General features: G+C 39.9%; 11 protein-coding genes across 11 annotated transcripts; 5 read left to right on the top strand and 6 right to left on the bottom strand.

Moving 5' to 3' along the window:
• Positions 1–892: 892 nt before the first annotated feature.
• On the top strand, positions 893–1273 carry RO3G_04715 (uncharacterized protein; the record flags this gene model as incomplete). The annotated part of the gene is made up of 1 exon (XM_067659305.1): positions 893–1273. One exon carries the CDS (start codon positions 893–895, stop codon positions 1271–1273), a length of 381 nt encoding a protein of 126 aa, XP_067515406.1.
• A 1096-nt stretch (positions 1274–2369) lies between these two features.
• Positions 2370–3103, bottom strand: RO3G_04716 (uncharacterized protein; the record flags this gene model as incomplete). The annotated part of the gene is made up of 3 exons (XM_067659306.1): positions 2370–2763; positions 2814–2828; positions 3084–3103. The coding sequence occupies 3 exons, from the start codon at positions 3101–3103 to the stop codon at positions 2370–2372; spliced, it is 429 nt and encodes a 142-aa protein (XP_067515407.1).
• Positions 3104–5178: 2075 nt separating this feature from the next.
• On the top strand, positions 5179–5460 carry RO3G_04717 (uncharacterized protein; the record flags this gene model as incomplete). The annotated part of the gene is made up of 1 exon (XM_067659307.1): positions 5179–5460. The coding sequence occupies one exon, from the start codon at positions 5179–5181 to the stop codon at positions 5458–5460; it is 282 nt and encodes a 93-aa protein (XP_067515408.1).
• Positions 5461–6547: 1087 nt separating this feature from the next.
• Positions 6548–8017, top strand: RO3G_04718 (uncharacterized protein; the record flags this gene model as incomplete). Its single annotated transcript, XM_067659308.1, has 6 exons — positions 6548–6602; positions 6647–6808; positions 6865–7027; positions 7162–7353; positions 7398–7500; positions 7550–8017. 6 exons carry the CDS (start codon positions 6548–6550, stop codon positions 8015–8017), a joined length of 1143 nt encoding a protein of 380 aa, XP_067515409.1.
• Positions 8018–8784: 767 nt separating this feature from the next.
• On the bottom strand, positions 8785–9564 carry RO3G_04719 (uncharacterized protein; the record flags this gene model as incomplete). The annotated part of the gene is made up of 4 exons (XM_067659309.1): positions 8785–8875; positions 8928–9037; positions 9085–9299; positions 9375–9564. 4 exons carry the CDS (start codon positions 9562–9564, stop codon positions 8785–8787), a joined length of 606 nt encoding a protein of 201 aa, XP_067515410.1.
• A 2808-nt stretch (positions 9565–12372) lies between these two features.
• Positions 12373–12986, bottom strand: RO3G_04720 (uncharacterized protein; the record flags this gene model as incomplete). The annotated part of the gene is made up of 4 exons (XM_067659310.1): positions 12373–12378; positions 12420–12591; positions 12656–12858; positions 12921–12986. 4 exons carry the CDS (start codon positions 12984–12986, stop codon positions 12373–12375), a joined length of 447 nt encoding a protein of 148 aa, XP_067515411.1.
• A 2478-nt stretch (positions 12987–15464) lies between these two features.
• RO3G_04721 (uncharacterized protein) lies at positions 15465–15828 on the top strand (the record flags this gene model as incomplete). Its single annotated transcript, XM_067659311.1, has 3 exons — positions 15465–15536; positions 15589–15732; positions 15784–15828. The coding sequence occupies 3 exons, from the start codon at positions 15465–15467 to the stop codon at positions 15826–15828; spliced, it is 261 nt and encodes an 86-aa protein (XP_067515412.1).
• Positions 15829–16521: 693 nt separating this feature from the next.
• RO3G_04722 (uncharacterized protein) lies at positions 16522–17699 on the bottom strand (the record flags this gene model as incomplete). Its single annotated transcript, XM_067659312.1, has 5 exons — positions 16522–17027; positions 17075–17230; positions 17296–17461; positions 17520–17603; positions 17652–17699. The coding sequence occupies 5 exons, from the start codon at positions 17697–17699 to the stop codon at positions 16522–16524; spliced, it is 960 nt and encodes a 319-aa protein (XP_067515413.1).
• A 592-nt stretch (positions 17700–18291) lies between these two features.
• RO3G_04723 (uncharacterized protein) lies at positions 18292–20946 on the bottom strand (the record flags this gene model as incomplete). Its single annotated transcript, XM_067659313.1, has 1 exon — positions 18292–20946. The coding sequence occupies one exon, from the start codon at positions 20944–20946 to the stop codon at positions 18292–18294; it is 2655 nt and encodes an 884-aa protein (XP_067515414.1).
• Positions 20947–21376: 430 nt separating this feature from the next.
• Positions 21377–22887, top strand: RO3G_04724 (uncharacterized protein; the record flags this gene model as incomplete). Its single annotated transcript, XM_067659314.1, has 5 exons — positions 21377–21785; positions 21840–22440; positions 22490–22662; positions 22713–22796; positions 22877–22887. 5 exons carry the CDS (start codon positions 21377–21379, stop codon positions 22885–22887), a joined length of 1278 nt encoding a protein of 425 aa, XP_067515415.1.
• A 474-nt stretch (positions 22888–23361) lies between these two features.
• Positions 23362–23737, bottom strand: RO3G_04725 (uncharacterized protein; the record flags this gene model as incomplete). The annotated part of the gene is made up of 2 exons (XM_067659315.1): positions 23362–23371; positions 23427–23737. 2 exons carry the CDS (start codon positions 23735–23737, stop codon positions 23362–23364), a joined length of 321 nt encoding a protein of 106 aa, XP_067515416.1.
• Positions 23738–24213: the final 476 nt, after the last annotated feature.

Consider the following 24213-nt stretch of genomic DNA (forward strand, 5'->3'; position numbering starts at 1 on the left):
GGTTGGCAGACGTGATGCGAGATGATAGAGCGAGTTGAAAGATCCCCTTTGGAATTCCATTGAGGATGCGATGAAAGTCAAGTGGACCCAATGATGCCATACGATGCGGGCAAGAAAACGAGTCCAGTTGGCGAGGTAAGAGAAGAGAAAATGCCTTGGCTTGTGCTCACCCTGCCTCTTGATGTTGCATGGGCCAGTTTGAGAACGCGGCCGAATACCTCCTGGCACCGGACCGATGCATGATGTGTCGGGTCGAGACCGGTCACTTTCTGGTGTACACGTTTGAAGAAGACCGGATCGACCTCCTTGCCTCGCCGGCCTTGTACGGACGTGAGGAAGGGAATCGAGCGGAGGGTGAAGACCTGGTTTGCCTTTGAAAAGCCAGTGTCGACCGCAGAGACCGAACGACGACGGGTTGATCTTTTTCACCGTGGGCAAAACGTGCTGTGGACAGGACCGGGGGTTCGAGGTGCGGGGTGAGCTGGTTCCCACTGGGGGATCAAGGTGCGTCGGATGCGACGCGAGTCACGGCCAAGACGGCGTTTTGGAGCGCGGTGCAGGATGCAGGGATCGAGCGTGTGCAGGCACAGCGAGCGCACCTGCCGAGGATCAACAAGGTGCTCTACAAGATCAAGCTCACGGCCTTTCAGCTGGCCGACGCGACCCTGGCGAACGTGATGACGATGCGAGACCAGACCGTGGGCTGTCAGGAGGAGGCATGCTTTCGCGAGCGAGCGATCCGGGCCGCCCAGCGTCTCGTCGTGCAGCTCGACCTGAAGCGGATTCGGCTGGCGATCGACTGGATCTGCTTCCTCACGGACGAGGGGTGTCCCGTCGGACCGCAAGACGTTTCGGTGGGCCCTCGCCTGCGTCTACCGCATCGGCCTACCTCATGGCGCTGAACACCACCCTGCAGAGCAAGGTCGCCCGCTGCTCACTTGGACGTCCTTGGCACGAGCTCATGACCGAGCCGTCCGCACGGGATCATCGTCAAACGGCGCACGATCAAGGCCTCTCACCCGACCCTGGCTGCGTCCGATGGCGGCCCATCGAACAAGGCCGGGATGAGGACGAACAGATGGGTAACATCCTGGATGATCCACAGCCTGAAGATCCATCCCTCGTCTCCCCCACCTCTCCTTTCGGTGGCAGCAAGGTCGCTGGATCGGCGCAGGCACCTTTGGATCGGTTGACTTGGCCATCCACCCTGGACACGGCTGTCAAGGAAATTCGATGCTCGGATTCGAGTTCGCTTTCGACAAGGAAGAAATGAAGGGGATGGATGATCGAAAGAGTGTCGAATACCATGGCATGGTGTGTATGGCGTATGGTGAACAGGAAAGTCTTGCTGGATCGAATCGAAGATGAGCTTTCTGTGGTGGGATGATGTCTATCGGCTCTAAAGTGGGTCTGACGGATTGACACGAAAAGAACATTGAGATATCAAGCCTGAGATTAAGTCCCCCCCCCAGCCGTGGTGTGTAGGGATGACTTGTTTCTAGATATTCTGATGAGGATCAAGGCCAACTCAAGTGGACCGATTTTGGGGCGGCCAAGATCTTGGCCAAGAGGACAAAAGACGATGCGGATGAACGTGAACAGTTTGGCGGGTACATCGATGTAAGTGAGAAAGCGTTTGTCTTTTGTTGGCAGGCCTCCAAAGTGATGACAGGTCGAAAGGGATCGATGGATCTCTTGGTTGCTGTATCGTTCAGATGGGCGACTGGAAGAAGACCATGGAGCACACGAGTGGTCAGTGATGTATCCTGTCATCACCAGACACCCCCGACGGCCAGACAAAGATCAACTCTCTCTCGGTTGGGCATTGACTTTCTAAGGACATGTTTTGTGCGGGACCGAGAGCCAAAGAGCGACTGAGACATCTGTGGATGAACAAGGATGTGGAACGGTCTACCAAAGATGCCATCTGCCACGAGAAGAAGAGAAAGACTGGGTGTCGAGCGGACATGCTCCATCGATCGTGCTGAGCCCTGAAACAGTGCGGAGGATGAGACGATCGATTGAGGAGGGCCAAGTGTGGGTCAAAAGTGTCTCGAGCTATTTGGCTTTGGATGGTATGGGGACTCGTTTAGAAACTCAAGCTTGTTTTCGTGCTATTGCTCTACAGCACGCGTCGGATGTAGAGTGGAATGTGGACACTTTAATTTTTTTTTACCCTTTTTAATTCCCCCCCCCTCTCTCATTTTTATTTTATTTGTATCAGCATCCATAAAAGTCCTTGTCTTTTAAAAAAAGAGGAGTTGATCCGTCTAGTCTCCTCCTTTTTTTTATTTATTTATTAGGAAAGGATGAAGAAAAAAAGAAAAGATGTGAATGTGGGATGATATGTACAGATAAAGAAGGATGGTTTAGGATGAATCTTTAGGGGATATTAAACCCAACTTTTTGTTATCTGTCGTATGAGGTCTTTGATAGGGATGATAGATGTGAGATCGTAGTGATTTTTTAGAATAAGGAGGAGAAGTGAGGGAAGATGAGGTGATGGTTGAAACGATATGAGATAATTGATATTTTCTATTTTGTTGTTTATGAGTTGAAATGATACTTGTGTTCACAGCGTGAGATAATAATTGGTTTGCATAGCCTTGCAGATCTTCTAGAGTGACGTATAATTGAAAATCAAGAAAGAATAAAAACTGGATTTCGAGTTGATTTAATTCTTGTAAAGGTATTCCACCTACTTTAGCATATCGACTGTTTGAATAGAATACATCTGAAGTAAATTTGGATGCGATCACAAGACTGATTGATGGATGAGTTAGCCTTTGTTTTATTTATTTTATTTTATTTACCTTGTAATCAATAGTCTATGAATATTATATGAATTAATATGAAAATTATGATTTAACTTGGTGATACGATCAAAATAGATTAAAATTGATATTAAAGCTTCATTGTCAAATGGTGCAAACTTGTGTATTCTTGATAAATAAGACAAGATGGTTATGTTGGGTATGGCTCTTGAATGAAAATGGGTTATTTTATCTGGTATATTTCTATTGGATTGTAAAATAGATTCTAATAAATTAGATACTATTTCTATTAAATTGAATGTTGAATACTGTGCAATGTCCATTTTCATTATTAAAAAAAAAAAAAGAAAAAAAAAAGAAGGGGGGAAAAGAGCCTATTCTCTCTTTCTTTCTATTTTCTAATGTCTCTTTTTTTTTTTTTTTTTTTTTTCTAATAATAAAATACTAAAGCCAATCAATCCAACTCAATGGACACACGCGGAGCATGTTTGTTCTTTGAACGGAATTGCGGTATTTGAAATGATGTAGGCAGCCTTCAATTGGTCTGTCAATACCTCGGTTGGATGTCATTGTTGACAAACGTATGTGTGAGTGTGTTTCAAGGGTGATATTCATCTACCTTATTACCCCAAGAGAAGCAAGAAGTGAATCCTACTCCAAAAAGCTGAATGAAACGTTGAATCCACATCTACGGACTTCAAATACACTCTCCTGTTTTGTTTGATATCATCCTCCTACAGACTCATGTCCGCTCTCAAGAATGAAATCCAGACGGCATCCATCTCTATCACGTTGTCATTCCGTTTGCTTCTCTTGCCTTGTTCCCGGCATTGAATCCGAATCTTCCATTAAAAATCAAGAGGTTTCACCCGCGTTCTCAAAAAATGAAATTATTTGCTGAGTTTAAATAGCAAGGAAAGAGACGAATCCATTTCTTTGGCACAAACAACGTTCATTCAGGGGTGTGGTGACAAAGAAGAGAGTTGAAATCAATTTTGTCTTTTGAAAAGTGTACAAGAAAATACAATCATTTCATCCTTCACTGGGTAGATGGTCGTAAAGTGAATACAGCTTCATGCCATCCAATACACGGCTTTCTTCTTTCTGTTGTATGCAAGAAAGACATGTGTACTATAACACAATATTATTCTTTGCACAATCTTCATTATAGACATTCCTGATGATTCATAAAGAGTTGCTTACTTGATTTGTTAAGCAGAAACAGATTTTATGCTTCTTCTTTATTGTATTCATGTCAAAAATATCTAAGCATAGTACCCAAAGTCAATAACATTAATAATCGCAATCCGATAATACAAAAAAAAAGATTAGCCCGCTCTGCTGAGAACTTGGTCACCTATTGGTTTTTGACTGTAGAGGTATACTGGAGTCTAGGATTATAAATCAGAAACCACTCTCTTGTATATCAAAGAGCTCTCATGTCAGCATACAGTGGGAGTAACTATGCGTCTTTTGATAGCACAAAGGTTCAGTGAGAGATCCATGACTTCTTACTACTTCAAGGCACGTTTGAATTTAAGTCCAATATCCTATTTACAGTATAGCTCTTTGCGCAATGGTTTCAATCCAACTGCAGACCCTTTTCAACATACAAAGTCCAAAAAAAAAGTCCTTCTTTTTTCTGTTTGTGGTAAAGTACAGTGAACCAAAAATAGTGGGAAATAAGCAGTCTTTGTTAAAATGAAGTTACGGATTTTCGAGATTCTTAAGTACTTTTCTTTTCTGATACAGTATCTGATCAGCGAGTCTCAAAAGATATACTTTTGAGATGATCTGAGAATACTTTTTTTTTTTAGATTGTGGAATACATAGAATGAAACGAATAGCATGCTTAAATGAAATCGTGTTTATAGACACTTGGAGTCATTTCAATCCTATTTCTTTATTCATACATCTGCCCTACCTCCTTTTTGAGTATCTCATCTAGCCTTGACCATGGGCTGACAGTAACTGTCTCACAGGCTGCAACCCTGCGACGCCTGGGCTTTGTTCTCTAGCGAATTCCTTTGTTTGATATCGATTTTAATTTTCGCCCAGCACGCTTCTCTAGACACCCTGTCCTTCATAGCGTCCACCACAAAAGAAGAGCGATGCATCCTGTCATTGTCGATAACGATGAATCCACCTTTTCTTGTCCTGCTAACCCTTTTAAACTTTTTCTTTCTGCTGGCCATTCTATGCTCAAAGCCATGGACTGACAGGCGGTGCGGTCTCATCCAACTTGAGCCTGGTCAGTGATGGACACCTCATGATGTGCGCTCTTTTTGACACACACACACCCCCTACGACTGCTCTCCTTACTTCTTTTGTCAAATCGCTCTCTACTGATCTGACAGATGACGAGCTGAATGAGCTCAACCCTGTAGGAAGATTGACTGCAGTTATGTCAACTCAGATTGGTCTTTCTCATCTTGGTGGCAAGACAACGATGGGATGCGAATCCCTTGGTGATAGACATGCCTGTGTCTACTCATGGTTATTCCAGCAGATACGCTGGATATCCGCACAGCCAAGCAGTGTGCTTGAGGGTATAAAACCTGTTGAGGACCTTGGCTACTTTTTGTTTGGACAGACCGTCTTACAAAACATGTATCTCGTATTCGGTTTCGGCAAGCACCAGACGGGTATCGCTTCACCTGTTGGCTTGACAACCCAGTTTTTGTAAAGAAGAATCATGCGCACTACCGTAAAAGATAGATTTTCTTTTGATTGATGAACAATGGGCTATTTATTTCTCTCTCTTTGGTTTATGATCACTCGATAAAGTTCAAACCGGATTTTTGTCAATATTTTCTAGTGATGCATTCAAGGTATCCCTCTTTTCTGTGATGATGGAAGGAAAACAAAATGACCTGTGCGTCATCCTGCCGCTCCTTTTTACCGAGGGATTTCGTCAGACTTTGCCATTTGATATTTTTTCAATTCTTTTTCACATGGATCAAGGCAAGCCGAAGGCATGACGGTGTTGCTTGAGAAAAAAAACGAGGTATTGCCTGTGAGACTATAAATAAACAAGGTCAAGAACGGGTGGATAGCCCCTCTGTTAACTAAACCCGTTCTCCTGTAGAGTTTACCGAATGGAGAGAGAGAAGCCATCAGGGTGTGCATCCCAAACGGATCCAGTGTGTTCAACCCCCAACTCTTTCAAACAATGACCTCTTGCCGTCTAGTCATGCTTTAAGCTATGCGATGGATTTAGCAAGTGAGAAATAACATGGGTGAAAAAGAGAGAGAGAGAATGATAATTAAAACAAAAGAATGGACTGTGAAGAATATTTTTTAAGCATCTCATCTAAAAAAAAAAGAAATTTGACTACCGTATGCAGAAAGTACCTTTTTATTTTTTTTTTCTCTCTCTTTTTTTGAACAGGGTCTAGCTGAATTCAGTGAGGTTCCAATGGGGGGATGAGGTCTGTGAAATAGATCTATGACTGTTAAGAATAGGGACTATGTTTTGTAGAGGTGAATGAGAATGAGGGTTGGATACATTATGAATTGATGGATGATAAAATGATAGATTACTAATAATAGACAAGATTTTAAATGATTCCAATTATTATCTTCCCCTTTATTTTTTTAATAATAAACCAAATGGAATTACAAAAAGTCGATCATGCATTACATGTTTTCCTATTCCCCTTAATTTTTATTCCTTTCTTTCTTTTCTCTCTTTTATTTTTTTTTTTCTGTAGATATAGTTTATAGTGTATATTCTGTATAAATAAAAGATATAAATAAATTATAATATAATAATGGGAACAGAATACAATGTGATTCGATTTACGATTGGTGTATTTGTTTCTTTTGGTAATAAGGTTCACATTCATGGAATGTACTAATACCTTTGATAGGTGCTTCATTTATGGATGCATTTGGATTAAATATATTAAAGCTAGATCACGTCAAGGAATCCAGTAGAGAAAAACAACGTGGGGATTGTAGTAGACCACTGTGGCACATTGGTCTCTATACTTATATTGCCAGTCAAGTCATTGGTAGTACCATTGCTCTCAGTAAATAAAACATAAAGATCCTGTAACACAACCTGACGTTCTTTCTCTCTCTTTAGATTATCTAAAGACACAGTGGGTGGCACCTTTGGGTAGTGTGGCCTTGATATTCAATTTTATATTTGCAAAGATCTTGGTGGGCACAAAGATCACAAGAAAAGATGTGTTGGGTACGTTTGTCGTCATCGCTTCTGTCATTTGGATCGTCGTGTTCGGTGGCATGTACAATGGAGAAGATCGTAAGTGAGGTGATGATGTCTGTCTGTGACTGATAAAGATAGAATAGCCGAAGAATCCATTTCGTTGGATAGTCTTAAAATATTGTTTGTTCGGCCGATATTCATCATCTATTTTAGTGCATTCAACATCATCGCTTTCGGCGGTCTGTTTATCTCTCTTTGGTCCAATTGGGAAATGAATGATGAATCAAGAAAGAGACATTTGTTTGCAAACATGAATCAGAAAAAGATGAAGCACATCGTCGGCTTGATGTTCAGTGTCGAAGGCGGTTTGCTGGCCAGTGAGACCTTGCTGTTGGCCAAGAGCGGGTAAGTGAAGATGAGATGGAGACAGGTACTGATGCGCTTGACAGAGTCAAACTGTTTACACTTTCGATTCAATCCCACATCAATCAATTCAATGATAACACCAGTCGATTCATCATCTTGGCCCTTGTCATCACAGCCATCTTGCAGGTAATAGTGACCCAAAGTGACCATGGCTTGAGACTGATCTGTGTTTTAGGTTTACTGTCTGAATACAGCACTCAAACTCTATTCTTCTGTCGTCGTCGTCCCCGTCTTTTATGGTACTTACACTGCTTTAGGTCTAGTCAACACGATCATTTACTTGGATGAAATCGGAAATTATCCTCCTTGGGCCATCGCCCTTGTCTTTGTCGGCATCGGTGTCTTGATTTACGGTGTCACCTTGCTCAGTTCAAAATCAGATCCGACGCATTTACCTGAAGAGGATGAAGAATTACACACTGTCCCCGAATTGTCAGCTTGGTCATCTAGCGAAAAGATAGTAGAAACACAGGAGAGTAGTAGTACGAGTCATCCTGTCGACGAACATCCTACCGTGTTATCCAACATTAGAAAAAAGATGAGAAATTTGACTCAAAAGACATTACCCAAAAGAGAAATGGATACTTTTATCAGTTTACACAGTCAACACCAACAACAACAACAAGTAGGAGGAGGAGGATGAATGCAATTGTTTTATTTTTATTTTTAAACCCCATTATAAAAAGTGGAATGACCAAGATATTCTTGTATACTCTTGTGTTCCAAATGATTAAATATTCTTTCAAAGTGTGGCATAAATTCCTTTTTAGCCACATATAAATTAAATTCAAGGTCTGCGAATACTGCGAATTCATGCTCATGAATCTCCTTGATATCCACATCAAGTTCATCATCCATGGCCTCCAATAAAGGTTGAAACCATGTACCCTTCGCTTCATTCACTTTACTGGCTAAAAATAAGCAACAGGCCGCAATCAACTTTCGATTCTTTTTTGTTACCACATTCTACTCGAGAGGTTATTAAACTTGAAGTGGACTCTGATTGACTTACTTTGATGACAAGTTTCTCAAAGTAAACAAAAGCATGGGCAACACTTGATATTTCAAGATCCAATTGTTTACCGATCTCAAGTAAATGAAGTTTAATTGCCCTTATTTTACTAAGTGTCATTTCAGCTCTTAGTTCTGGATGATTCAGTCTGAATTGCTCATTCATTTCTCTCTTCATATCCGATGGTCTCATACCATTCACCATGGTTCCCTATGATGATGGTTTACTTTTGTATTATAAATAGGCATGATTATATACCAAAGACCCAGGGACTAATCCATATTGTCCATAGCTATCGTCATCAAGGAAGAATGGATCATATCCATCCTTATCCATCTTATTTGCTTCGTCGCTTTTAAAATTTCAGTGGTCTGTATTTCATCTATGGGATAAATGACTTACAGTAATGAACCAGCTGGAGCAAGGAAATGTGCATAAGATTGCGCTTTTCGATATTTATGAGAGTCGTTACTTTCCAATTGTTGTTGACTATCAAACGTATTTATTTATCTCTCTGTGTTTATCTCATCCATTTACTTACACATAACCCCTATTCGTCGATCCTTCCGCTTTCTTTTTACTAGTGGACTGTCGAAGCTTTTCAGTATAATAACGAACTACGGACATGAATGTCATATTGCCTGTCGGATGCTATACATAATCATCAGAATCCACCTATCGTATCCATACCATCTTACATCTCTGTTTGACTTTTTTTTAATTTTTTCTGAAGCAATCGGCCTTTCACTGTCCTCTCTTGTCAATTTGTGATGTTGCGTCTCGCCACTGCTATTCGAACTACGGTCATCATCCTGCTTTGTTGTCATAACGGGTTGAGAAGTGGTTGAATTAGTTCTTTCTTGAACATTCGCAGGTAGGGAACTTTCATCTTCTGCACCAGAGAAACTACTGTCTGTTGAATGTAAAGAAGCGGCTAATGGAACGTTTAGCCCTTCTTTTATTTATTAGATAAACACTTGTTATTTACCAGAGCTATTGTTGTTGTTATTGTTGAATAAGTGAACATTACTGGTAGGTGAATAAAGTGATAATTTTCGTATGGATGGTTCATCAGGTGGTTTTTCATTTTCATTTCCAAGAGTAATATTTGATAAAAATGAAAAGGCAGTTGGTCTTGAGTTATTCCGCCTAGATTTACGACTTTTAGTCGTGCCCATTGGCGTTTATTTAATTGCAAAGTTGAAGAATATCTTCGTGCAAGCAAATCTATTATTGCTAATGTAATTATGATCTCTTTTTATTTAGTGTTTCTATAAAAAAAAAGCACTTGTATCGTCGTGCTTAATTCTTCTTTTTTTTTTAAAAAAAAGGAGGAGGTTGCTTTTCCTTTTCTTATACTCTAATTAGAAGAAATAAAAGCTTAAAAAAGAAAAAAGAGAGAGAGAGGAAAAAATAGGTTTTGATTTTTTATTGTTTAAAACTGCGCTAATTTTTACGTCACAAGTCACGTGTACTTGACCCAGTTTCATTTCAGGTCTCTCAACCTACCTTATTCACCCTACACCTTCCTAATCCACACGGACAACCTATTTCTCTTTTGCCTTGTAAAATACATGATCCTTTTTTCAAAATAGAAAAGTAATATTAAACTATTCTTTTTTACGCCAAGTTTGTGCATCGTTACTTTTTTTTTTTTTTTTTGCAAACCTTCATTTCTACTTTTTTCGGATTATGAATTTCACAAAAAGGATGACTTGCGGTATCCCAGATGAATGCAACACCGCTTCACTATCCTCGACACTATTCTTCATTGTGACCCTGTGGATGTTGAAAAAGTGCCAAGCGATTGATATGAGATAGTAGGAGGGCATCCTTGGGAAAAAGTCAGGAATAAGTGACAAGTTGCCCAAAGCAAACTTTGAACTTCAAAGGTGATCAGACCTTTCAGTGTGACACGGCAATCAAAAACGAAAGAGCAACGACAGAGCATGAATCCATAGAAGGAAAGGACCAAAAGAGTTGAGCTCAGTCTTTGAAAAAGGCTGTAGCAAAACTGTGTGGTTCATACGGATCTTACTCTTCCAAAAACGTACAAGCGCTTTAGATCTTGTGATCGTGCAAGATCTTTCAGCAAGAAAAGCGGAATCCAGTGTCGGTATTGTTGAACAAACAGCCTAACATGATCCCAAAAGTATAAAGAGGATGAAGAAAAACGTCTTTTTGTTAGGAAGCAGTGAGCTAAATAGCGAGGGAAACTCAAGTGTCAACATACTAATTTTCAATGCGATTTCTTTAATCAGTCTTCAGAAGCAGTGCTTTGGCAGACAAAGGACGCATTGATTGGGAGTTTTTTTTTCTTGTTTTCAATTCGATATGTTGTCATTTCTCCATCAACATCTTGTTCTGTATACTTCCTTGACATTCAAGAAGCTAGAGCTTGCTGTTGCCGCAAGAATAATCTCACGCATTCCAATTGTGCAGAGAAAAAGTCCTTGAATAGAAGGATGACAAAGACATGATTTGGAATGAAAGCTGGGTTTTCATTCACAAAGCAGATCTCAGCATGCACATCCGCAGAGACTTTGGCAGATGCAAGAAAGACATGTCTGTCAAATCGGCTGCTCCCTCCAACAGAGAGACCATGTTAATTACCATGGGTGCAATTTACGAAAGGGAGTGGCGGAACGAATGGTTCGCAAACCAGAGGCTGTACACAAAGAGGTAGCGGGTTGAAGAAGAGCAAGTGAGGAGGGATGACAAAGCTAAATAAGTTGAGATGCATGCTCGAGGCAGTACTCACAGTGAGCATATTCTGGATTTTTTGAGTAGTCTTATGGATACGCTTAATCGATAGAGCATGAAGAGCCCTCTATCTTGTTATGGACATCGCTGCTATTCATACGATGTCTGAAGTTTAAGGTTTGGTTGCCTCGAAAGGTTACCCATCCCCAGCTGTCACCATGGACAAGCGACAGGGTCATGTTCAAGTTTCCTTGCAAAATGGTAGGCAACGATGGACCATTGAGGAAATAGAAATTTTTGATTATTTGTAAAGTCCATTTGTGCTCAAGGCGTTTATCCCATCTGCTCGCCCAGACCAGTTCAATGTAAAATGAAGCTAAAAAAAAGCCTTTGGGGTCAAGGATAAAAAAAAAAAGTTGGTGGACACTAATTGAAACACAGTAATCTCTTTAATGCTTTAAGAGCCAATTCAGAAGAAACTGTGTCATGTGGAGGCCTAGTACAAGTGTTTGTATGGTGATAAAGATGATCCAGTTCAAATAGGATACACCTTTTTCAGAAAATATTTGTATATTTTTGAAAAAAAAAAAAAAAAAAAAAAAAAAATTCGTAGAATACAGAGAAAAAATTTCGTATAGTCGAAAGAAAAAAAACCCGTACGGCGATGGAATAGATTTGTTATCAAACCTAAACGAGTTCCAGTGCGCCCTTACAGAAGACGGTCAAACGTATAATATCTTCATGGCGCTTGGTCGAATCGCTCTTTTCCGGTTTAACTTCCACGAAACCGACTGAACAATTAATTTTTCTTTGCTTCATTTTGTAGATGTGGCCGTCCGGTCTTCGGATATCGGTGTCAGGCACTTGCTTGTTTAACCTGATTTAGTGAGAAACGAGATACAGTAAGTTATTGATCAGCCAATGGAATTTTTTAACAGTTCAACGCATTCACATACCATCGAAAATACATGTTTTCCTGCTGATTGTGAAACATGGGATACATGATAGGATTAATATAATTTCTCTGTAGCTCTTCTTCGCCAATTTCTTCAACGAACGGGTGAATAAAGGGAGTTTATTGATACTATTCGTAACGATAATGAAAAGTGAAATGTTAGTTATACGCTATTATTGGGTTCAATTGACAACTCACCAGTTGATTAAAATATCAATCAATCTGTAGTCATTGTTATCCGCATTTTTTGCCAGATCGTTTATTCTCTCTTTCATTACCCGTGTATTATCTTGGGGGCGGAAGTCCTAGAGAAAACAAAAAGCAATTGTCAGCACTAGAATAATGTATAGAAACTAACTTTTAATCAAGTCTTACACGCAACACTTCCGAAATTTGATTGTATAAGTTGGTGTCAAACTTCACATTTGAATCAACGTACTTATTAACCATAATATTGCGTAACTCGTCCAAGTTTGCAGCTCCAAAGTGACTGATTTGCTCATCACTGTATTCATTTTCTTTTAAAAAGAAAACATCCGACAAAGACCTATATAACCAATATTAATAATGAGTTTCTATACTGTACCGAGGCGGAGGCGGATTGAACTTACAGAATTTCATGAAGGTCTCCGTCAACATAAAAACCATGTTTTTCCGATATAGCCTTTGCTGCATGCTTATATCTATGGAATCGCGATAATAAATTATCGTCATCCTGTTCATCATACTGATTCTTATTAGCGGCACTTTCAACTTCTTCTTCGCTGCCACTTGTGTTTTCGTCATCATCATTGGATTTTCTATTCACAATGTTCTATTAAACGCTATTAGCACAAGCAATTTTGTTTTGTATTTTTGCGCAAGTTAAGAGCTGACCTGATTAGAGACATATGCGTCTCCCAACTGTTCAACAGTGGCAGAAAGAGTGTTCCAACCAGCCATTGTTATCGCTGCAGTGGCTCTCGCTTCAGCATACAACAGTTTTTAGGTCAATGTCGATTCCTGGGCCCCTTTTTTTCTTCCCCCGCACGTTGGCAAAAGCAATTTTCATCTTGTTGTGTAGATTCTTCTTTGCTGCCTCCACACTTTCAAAATTGAAGATGTACGATTTAACATGTTCTTTGTGGATAGCACAGAACTTGATCAAGCAAGGATATCTTTCGGCTTTGATGTAAGCCTCATTACTAAAGTCAGATGGAGTTTTTAGTGCAAATTTCAACACAAAAAGAGGAATTTACTTACGGATAACCAAATCACATATTTTCTTTGTACGTGACATTGTTGACCGATATTATAATGAAGCTGGCAGAGCAGTAGTTTGCTAGATACACTTTTTTTTGAAGAGCCGATAGTAGTCATCAAGACAACTTTTCCCATAGGCTTATCTCATTTTTATTATTTTCGTTTCTGGTGTGAGACTGGTTTGTAAGGTTTTTAGAGTGGTAAATAGGTTTGATTTACGAGAGTCTTGATATAAGATCAAAGGTTTAGGTAGGATTTGATTCCAAAAAGATTAATAATTTGAGTATGAGTTGCTTGCATGAAGTGACCACCAGATCTTATGAAGTCGATCAAACTGTTTTGAGTAAAGTAAAATAAAAAGATAAAATAAAAATAAAAAAGATTTACAACGAAGTGTATATACCTCAAGGGACTTCTTATTCTTGATGTTAAGTAAAATAAAAGAGGTTTACTTTGAATGATATTTATTAAAATAATCAAAAAGTAAAGTAAATAAAGCGAAGTAAAGTAAGTGAAGTTAAGAAAAAAGAATAAAAAATATCAGGTAATTTATATATTTTTTGGTTTTGCTGATTAAATGTTGTTATATGAATTCACAGAGCTGCATGAATTTGCATAGTTGTATGGACTCAGGCAAGATTCGTGACATCAACTATTGAATTTTCTACAGTCGTTGTGCTACACTGGGTCCTTTTCTTTTTTACCACTTTTATTATCATTACTATTATTCTTTAATTGAATAGAAGGAATCCAACATTGTGCAGTGTGCAACTCCTCTGTTGATACCATGTAAGCGTTTGTTTCTGGGTCTTTCTCTTTTTTATCACTTTTATTACTATTATCTCCTAATAAACCAGGACTTAATCTCACTGAACAGCTCTGGACTAGGGTTATAAAAAGCAAACTCAAGCGGGATAAGCTTAGTGATATTGAATCCCTTATTAATACTAGAACCACCAATGCTGGCGTCGCGTTTCTTGTTCGATATCCTGTAAACTAATCTAATAACTTCTGATTTGACCAACCACAGAACTCCAATTAGCTCTGGGGAGGCACTGTAAATGGTATTGTAATAAAATAAATAAAATCTTATTAGCTCAATTAATACAGAAAAGCGCACTTTTTTTTTGTATTGGTTTTATAACATTTGTATTGATAATAAAAGCATTTTACTGATCATCCACAATTTTTTATTATCCAATCATAGATTGTACCAATCAATAGAAAATTTAGGATCTAAGACCAGCGTTAAAATATCCTCCATAAGATCAAACACTTTCATTCTTTGTCTGTTGTAGACATTTTCCTGTCCATCGTCGTAAAAGAAAGTATTTGTCATTATCTTTTTTTTTTAAGTAAAAAGAAAGATGATTAGCATTAAAGTCAAGTTTATATCATTTTTTGGTCAATTTGATTTAACTTATTGTTGGCATAAATGGAGATATTTAATTTGGGCAAAGTGAATTTTATTTTTTGGCAATGAACATTTAATTTTCACAGTAACAATATTTACTGTAATAACAACAATCATTACTTCAACTTTGTGGCTGCAAACTTGTTTGTACTTGACAGGCATAAGCAAGCTAAAGGGCATGATATCGTTATGGATAATGCCCATCATTCATACTCATGTTGATATTCAGAAATTCATCAAGCAAAGAGGTTATGGTTGCATTTATCTTCCTCCATATTCTCCCGAGCTTAATCCTATTGAACAATTTTGGTCAGTCTGAAAGAGTAAACTAAAAAAGAGAAAAGATTCTGAAGGAAGAAACATTGACAACGAGAATCGGTGAAGCATGCAGTACTATCTACTTAGCAATTTACAAGGCTTCTGCCGATATTCCGAGTCAAAACTTCAAGATTGTTTGGATGAAAAACCATTTTAGTTCCTCTGTACGAAGTACAGTGTAGAGGTGTGCGAATTTTTTTTTAATAAAATGTCCCATCACCGTACGGCTTTTTCTTTCTCTCGAGTGTATGAAGTACTTGCTGACGCGCGAAACAAAAAAATTATAATCCGCAAAGCAGGAAATCAATGTCCGCAAAATAAAAAACAATGATGCGCAGAATTCAAATTTCAATATCCGATGTACGTGTAGAAAGTGAGAGAGACATCAAGAGGAGAATCTTTCGAGTTTCATCTTTTTTTTTTTTTTCTTTATTATATTTTTACACATGAAAACATTTGTTGGTCCAGGTGCTGCTACTTGCTGTAGTCTATTGTCATTCTGTGGTATTCTATTCCTTGTAACTAGACTCTATCAATAAATGACGTATTGTATTCATGTTTTATTTTTAGGTTCTTCTTGGTACAGCTTTTAAAGCTAAAGTGGAAGTTTTGACAGAGTTTATATCCGATCCTGACAACCCATATGACACTGCTCAAGCTTGTTTTACTGCTGCTATTGTCTATGCTTGTTTCCTTGGTTTTTGTGGTTGTCAAGTAAGTAAAAAGTAAAGCGGTATGTTTTGTCTTATTGAACGCTTTTATTAGGTATTAGTTCACAAATATAATTCTCGTCAACAAATTCAACTTTAATGCATTATACACACCCATATATATCAACACAAATGAACTATATAATAAAAAAGCAATTTTTATTATTATTAGAGGGATATTTACAAGTCGACAGTATTTATCGTATTTTCTTGACTGCTTCAGTCGATGTGAATTCTCAAAGCTCATTCGCTATCTATTGATGACATTCAGTAGTCAATGAATTCATATCATTAGACCCTTTAGATGAAAAAAAAAATAGTGACAAGATGACATAAAATTAGTTCGAAATAGGAGGGTTATTGGATGCATGAAGCTCAATCAAGTCTTTAAAATGAACTGTATCTGATGGGCATCTTCCTTAGCAATCCATGGGAGCCGTTCGTAACGATATCATAAATCAGCAATATCTTGAACCATTCTATAAAAATCGCTCTTCTTGAATGAAAACAGATTCATCCCAAGTTCATGGCTACCCCCTCTCTTTTTTTTTTAGAAAAAGATCCACACATGGACCATAAGACATGTTGAGATCTTTAAAAACTTGCTTTGTTATTTTTTTTTTTTACTACTTTGGCTTCATCTTCTCCAAAAAGATCACTCAAAAGACAGTACGTCATCTTAACTGCAAACAAATCACTCAGAGATCAAGAGAGTACTCTGATACACACAGAAGGACAAGCAGGATTCAATCACGGTACGCGTGCGATTTTATTAAGAGATACTGTAGGACATTTATTTCGAGTTGAAAGGATTATTTGCATTAGAGGAGCTCGTTGGCTGTGAGGAAGGAGGATGAAGAAAGGGATTATTGGTATTTGCCGAATGGAATTCAGCACCTGTGGGTTGAGGTGTTTGGGAGGTGGGTCCGGCCAGGGCAGAGGGTGGCATGATGGGTGAAGCTTGATTGGATGGCAGTGAGAGATTGGAGGGAATGGAAGGCAAAGGACCATGGTCCGATGGCTGCCCTTGTGGACTAAAGGACGGAGGGGCCTCATAGACCGGAGGAGGAGGGTTGTTTCTGGTTTCAAAAGAGCCTAGGTCATCTGGATGACCCGCCAACACGGATTCGATGGTTCTACGTCTGGCAGCCTCCAGCGAGGCCTTGGAGGCTTCGATCGCTGTCTCGAGTCGGTTGATGGCTCCCTGAGCATAATTTTTATATTGAATGACCCAGTTGGTTGAGTTCTGAACATTTTGCTGTACAGCAGCCAGCTGTCCAAGACACTGACTGGCTTTGGCTACAAAAGGGTTCAACAAGCTGCCCAATCATGTTTTGGCCTCTTACCTTTCCAAGCAATGTCAACATAGTTCCAGCTAAGTTGAACGTGTAATAAAGGGTTGTTTGTGACCACATCCAATGTTTGTGGGTAAGGTATTTCTGGTAAAAATGTTCTGACTGCATTCAGCAGTCTTTGGATATCCCAGATTTTCTTCTTGGCCGCTATTAAAATGTAAAGAAAAGGAGGAGGTTATTTTTTTTTAAAATAAAGAGCGTGGTGTATCTACCTTCGACATAGGTCATTTGATCTTGATCAAGTAAAGAAGTAGCAAATATATCAAAATGTTCATAATTAACGGCGCTACTTAATAACTGCATGGCTTTTTTAATACTTGTTGAAGCCTTCATGAGCTGATCTTCTGCATCCAAAAATCGCTTTTGATCTCTTTTTGCCTAAGAAAGAGTCATGATGCCTATCAAACATACAAAAAAAAAAAAAAAAGAAACTTACCAGGTGTCTTTGCTCATAATAATTCCTTATTTCAGCTTTTAATTCTGTTTCCAAAGGGAAGCTTGGATCATCCGATTCAAATATCTATTTTTGTTATTAAAACATGAATGCGGTATCTTTGAACCATTTTACTTGTTCTAATAAAGCATTGAATTGAGCTCTTGATTCATTGTATTGCATCTTTTGCTTTTCTAATCCCTTTTCCTATAAACCCTACATAAGATAAAAACCAAACTTTTTTTTAAAGTCTTATTACTCTGGCAGTGATATCATTCAACTGTATCTGTAAATTCTCCAACTCTCTTTTTGCACGTTGTTCATTCTCAAAAGCAAGCTGATACCCTGCTTCTTCCTTTGCTTTCAATTCTTTCTTTTTACCAGACAGAGTAGCAGCAGCCGACTTGAAGGACAAGTGTCGCAGCTTTCGAACGTCCTCATATTCCTTTTTACTGTTTTCTTCCAGTTGAGTCCCAAGCAATTCAAAACCTAACCTTTTTTTTCACTTACTTACGATTGTTTTTCGAGTGCGATGACTTGATTTTGTTTCATGTCCAGCAATCGAGCCAGTTCGTCATATTGTCTTTTGATTGCATTCAGTTCATTGTTAATTCTCACTTCATTTTCCAAGTCCTTTACTAATCTTTGATAATAAGGACCCTGGTCTTGTATACAAGCAATAAGCGACATTTTTATTTTTTAAAGAAACACAATGGAATTAGTAGAAAAAAAAAAAAAAAAAAAAACAAATCATGCTTTATTTTGTCTCCGACGCTTATGCATTTTTAATAGACACTTGTTCAAGTTGCCAAACCTTCTCAGCATATTCCCTGGTAGCCCGATCGGCCGAGAAGAAACCCATGCCGGCCGTACAGAGGATGGATTTCTTGGCCCAGGCCTGTCTGTCCTTGTAGACCACCTCGACCTGATCATGCGCATCCAGGTATTTTTCGAAATCGGCCGAGATCAGATAATAATCACCGCCATAGGTCAAGGTGTTGATCAAGGGACCAAAGACCGAGGCCGACTCACCGAATTCACCCGACTGGATGGCTTGCAAGACGACTTGGAGGTTAGGATCGATCAAGACTCCGTGGTACTTTTGACGGTGACGGATGTCGGCGACTTGATCCGCCAAGGTGCCAAACAGAAAGATGTTGTCCTCGCCAATCTCACTACGAATCTCAATGTTGGCCCCATCGACCGTGCCCAGGATCAGGCCACCGTTGAGGACAAACTTCATGTTGGAAGTACCCGAGGCTTCGGTACCAGCGGTCGAGATGTGTTGAGAGAGATCGGAGGCGGGCACGATGATTTCGGCCAAAGAGACATTGTAATCTGGAATGTAGACCACTTTGAGTAAATCATGAATGGATGGATCGTTATTGACGACCTCAGCGACGGTATTGATCAACTTGATGACCATCTTTGCAATGTAATAACCCGGAGCTGATTTGCCACCAAAGATCACGACGCGAGGGACGAGTTCCTTTCGTTCTTCGTCTGACAGCAACTTGATGTTCTTGTAACGATAGACGACGCTCAGGATGTTCATAAACTGACGCTTGTATTCATGAATACGCTTGACCTGAATATCAAACAGGGCTTCTGGATTCACCGAAATGTTCAGATGGCTCTTGATCCAGTCGGCCAGACGCTGCTTGTTTTTCGCCTTGACTTGCATCCACTTTTCTTGAAACTCGGCCTGATCCGCCCAGGCCTTGAGTGCCTTGAGCGCGTTCAGATCCGTGACCCACTGCTCGGATCCGAGGGTCTGGGTGATCAAGTCACGCAGGCCAGGATTGGCTTGATACAACCACCGACGTGGGGTGATGCCATTCGTGATATTCATGAATTTCTCGGGTCCATAATAACGCACAAAGTCCGGAAAGAGCTGAGAGCGGACGAGATCCGAATGAAGGGCAGCGACGCCATTGACCTTGTGAGACCCGACGACGGCCAGGTAGGCCATCCGAACCTGTTGAGGATTGGATTCTTCGATGATCGACACCCGATTGAGCAGCTCACGGTCCCCAAAGTACTTCTTTTCGACGTTTTGCAAAAAGAAGAGGTTGATGTCATACACAATCTGCATGTGACGTGGCAGGATGTGTTCCATCATCGGCACCGACCAACGCTCGAGGGCTTCGGGCAGCACGGTGTGGTTCGTGAACGCAAACACGCGGGTCACGATGTCCCAGGCATCGTCCCAGTCGAGCCCTTCGACATCAATCAGGATCCGCTGCAGTTCAGGGATGGCCAGGGTCGGATGGGTATCGTTCAGCTGAACGGCGACCTTGTCCGGGAAATCCTTCCAGGCCGCATTGGTCCGTTTGAAGCGGTGGATGATGTCCTGAAGCGATGCGCTGACAAAGAAATACTCTTGGCGCAGTCGAAGCTCCTTGCCCACTAGATGGTTGTCGTTGGGATACAGGACCGACGTCAGGTTCTCTGCGTTCTTTTGATCCGCCACCGATCGATCATAGTCGCCCTCGTTGAAGGAGGCAAAGTCAAAGGTGTTGAAGGATTTCGAGGACCAGAGACGGATGTTGCCACAGCCTTGGGTGCCAAAGCCTGGAATGGGCACATCGTATGCCATCGCCTGCACTTTCTGTCCGCCTTCCCAGGACATGCGGGATTCGCCCTTGTCGTTCATCTTGGTGGCGACATAGCCATAGAATTGAACTTCATACAGCACGTCGTTCCGTGGAAACTCCCAGGGGTTGATGTTCGGGTCAAGCCAGTAATCTGGCATCTCGGTCTGATAGCCCTCTTTGTTGATCAGCTGCTTAAAGATCCCGTACTGATAACGTAAGCCGTAGCCCCACGTAGGGTAATCCAGAGTGGCCGTCGCATCCATGTAGCACGCCGCCAGCCGTCCGAGACCGCCGTTGCCCAGAGCCGCATCGCGCTCCTGTTCCAGTAAATCTTCCAGGCGAAAGCCCAAATCTTGCACGCCCTGTCGATAAGCCTCCTTCATCTTCAGACAGTGAAGGGCGTTATCGAGCGCACGGCCGATCAAGAACTCCATCGACAGATAATAGCATCGCTTCGGGTTCTTGGCCTTCATCAGTTCCTCTGTTCGATTCCAGTCGGCCAACAGTCGGTCACGGACGGCCAACGCGGCCGCTTGATACACCGCCAGCCTGTCCAAGTTGTTGGGTCCCCGACACAAGGTTTCGACCGCATGATGCACAATGTCCCGCTTGATGGCCTCCGGATCGTTTTCTTTGGGTGGCATGTGTCGCTTCCATTCCTGGAGTGTGTCCTCTTTGAGCTTGATATGTTTCGAGGTGTGTGAAGGGACACTGGCGGAGGCGACAGGTTCAATGTTGCCTTCGTTTTCCTTGTCTACGTGAATCACCACATTGGTCAATCGACGTGTTAATTTTGGCATCGAAAGACGCCTTTCTGCAGTAGGTCGAGTCATTTGGTTGAAAAAGAAGAAGAAGAAAAAAGAAAAAAAAGGGATGTTTTTATTACGTTTTTGAATACACGCGTTCCCACAAGCGACTGTCTTTTTTTGGTGCGTGCCACAACACAGATTGTCTTTGCATCACGAGTGGACAACCGATGGATTGTTTACAGAAAAAAAAAAACAGGATGTATCCTAAATTGGGCTTTATTTTGAATCTTAAAAACATGGTCCTTTTTTTTTTTTTGGTTTGTAAAAAACGTCATCAGACAAAAAATGGGACGGATTCGGAGGAGAAAAGAGAGTTTATGCAAACAGACGTGTGCCTGTCCTTTTCCGCTTTTTCTCGTCAAATTCAATCTCAGCACTCGCTCGTTCTTTATTGGAAGAGAACAGTAAAAATTTTTAATTTTTTTTTTTTTTAAATCGAATCCGTTTTGATCTCATGCCAGAAAGTAGAACGTTGAGTAGAGTAGCTGCTTCAAAGCAAAAGACACAAGAAAAAAAGCAATCGACGATTCCACCTGCAGGCAGTCGTTTTGAAGATGTGGGTGTGGAAGAGTGGATGTGTGAGACATTAAAGTCGATGGCGATCAAGGAACCTACCGAGATTCAAAGAGCTTGTATACAACCCATCATGGACGGTAAAGATGTGATTGGTGGTGCCAAAACAGGTTCTGGTAAAACAGCAGCCTTTGCCATTCCGATCTTGCAAAAGTTGTCTCAAGATCCTTATGGTGTGTTTGCACTGGTGTTGACACCAACTCGAGAACTTGCATATCAGATTGCAGAACAATTTCGAGTGCTTGGCAAAGGCATTGGTGTGAAAGAGTGTGTTGTGGTGGGTGGCATGGGTAAGTAGAAGCAGAGAGAGAGAGGAAGAAGAAGATACTGATAAAGAGAAATAGATATGATGACACAAGCATTAGAACTTGCCAAACGACCTCATATCATCATCGCCACACCCGGTCGACTTCGAGATCACATCCAGAGTAGTTCAGGCGCAGTCAACTTGAGTCGTTGTAAATTCTTGGTGATGGATGAAGCCGATCGAATGTTATCGTCTACGTTTGTACCCGAATTAGAAACCATCCTGCCACTCCTTCCCAAGAATAGACAAACCCTTCTGTTCACGGCCACCATGACAGAGTCCATCTTGGCTCTCAAGGATGCCGAAGAAGACCCTGCAAAGAGACCTTTTGTGCATGTCTGTGACATGTCCATCTCAACCGTCAACACCTTGGATCAATTCTATGTATTTGTGCCATCCCAAGTGAAAGTGGTCTACTTGGCTCATTTGTTACGTACGGATGACTTGAAGGAAAGATCGGTGATTATCTTTTGTGGTCGATGTTCTACAGCAGAATTGATTACGGTCATGTTGAAAGAATTGGGCATTCGATGTACCGCACTTCACTCAGAGATGAGTCAGCAGCAACGATTGGATTCACTTGGAAAGTTTAGAGCGGAAGTGGTGAAAATCTTGATTTCTACAGACGTCGGTAGTCGGTAAGGTCATTTTTGTTTGCAATTCTTGTTTTTATTGACAATCGTATAGTGGTTTGGATATTCCTTCTGTAGAATGTGTATTGAACTTTGATATTCCTCGAGACCCTACAGATTATATTCACAGAGTAGGTCGTACGGCCCGTGCTGGTAGAGGTGGTAAGGCAATCTCGATCGTAGCAGAAAAAGATATCCAATTGATTCAAAATATTGAAGAAAGAACAAGTAAGCAAAATAGAATGAGGGTTGAATTGTGTGCTTAAACGTTTGAATAGACAAACAAATGGAGAAATATGAAGTAGACGAAAATGAAGTCTTGGATATTTTGTCAGATGTGACTGCTGCTAAACGTATAGCAAGTATGCAATTACACGACAAAGGATTTGGTGAAAAGGCACATGCAAGAAAAAAAAAGAGAACTGCAATTTAATTTTGATAGAATCCATGTAAATAAAACACAAACCATTTATTGTAGCAAAAAAGAGGGGGAAAATCATACTTTCACAAATAGAAACAAAAGATGTGTGAATTTCATATTTATTTGATATATAAAAAAGGGGGGGGGGTATAAGCATTAAATAGGAATCGAACAATGAACAATGGTACAAGCCTTCTTTTTTTTCACAACAGAATCTTGATTTATACTTTTTCTTTTGAAATCCACGAGTGGAGGTGATAAGGGTAATAAAGTATGCTGTGTTGAAGCGTGAGATAATAGTTGATTTCCATAAGCTTGCATCTTTTCCAACTTGACATGTAAATCAAAATTGCATAAAAATAAAAACTTTAATTCCAATTGATTCATTTCATACAACGATAATCCACCAATCTATGACATGAATGAGTCCCTTTTTGAGCAAAGAATCTATTGTTTTTATTACTTTTGCATATCTTTTATTTGAATAAAATACATCAGAAGTCAGTTTAGAAGCCACTACGATACTTTTTATGTATGAATAGTTTGTCATTTTTATAGATTCTTATCTTACCTTGTAATAAGTAATCTGTGAACAGTAAGGGAATTAATAGCATACGTTGGTCCTTTGGTTTGTACGATTTGATCAAAGTAAATTAATGTAGATAACAAGACTTCATTTGAAAAGCAAGTAAATCTCAAGATACGCGTCAAGTAAGCATGAACTCCAATAGTTGGAGTTGATTTTGAATGAAAATGGGTTATGTCTGTGCTGTTTAATAATTTATCATTTTCTTTTATGATCGCATTTAATAAATCAGCCACGATATTTAATAATGACTCTGTAGGATAGTTTGCAATATTCAAATAATATTCAGTTGGCATAGAAAAGAAATAGAAGAAAAAAAAGAAAGAAAGAGAAAGAAAGAGATGACCTATCATTTTGTGTGAGATGGTTTAAATGACTACACAGTTTATCAGTGAATTGAATATGGTTTCCGAGAGAGAGAAAAAAAAAAAAAAAAAAGGCTGAAAAAAAATAAAGAGAGATCCAATGCTTAAAAAGTAACCAATCTAGTATCTTTGTTTGTGCATACGTTAATTAAGAACATCAGCTCGTGTCTATGGATTGACATTTGGTTGGATCAAATTGATTTTTTTTTTGTGAACCTTAAATCCTTACAAGAAGTACCAAATCCAGTAACCAGTTGGGGTTTTCCCCATCTAATGTGATTTATATTTTATCCAATCACGTTTGAATTCATTTTTATACAAAATGATTAGAAAACTTGTATCTTTCCCATTCTTCAAATGTTAATCCATCTTCTCGTCCTACAGTCACACAAAAAAGACATTTATAA

The sequence above is a fragment of the Rhizopus delemar genome, genomic scaffold (assembly GCF_000149305.1).
Source record: "Rhizopus delemar RA 99-880 supercont3.3 genomic scaffold, whole genome shotgun sequence".
Lineage (NCBI taxonomy): Eukaryota > Fungi > Mucoromycota > Mucoromycetes > Mucorales > Rhizopodaceae > Rhizopus > Rhizopus delemar.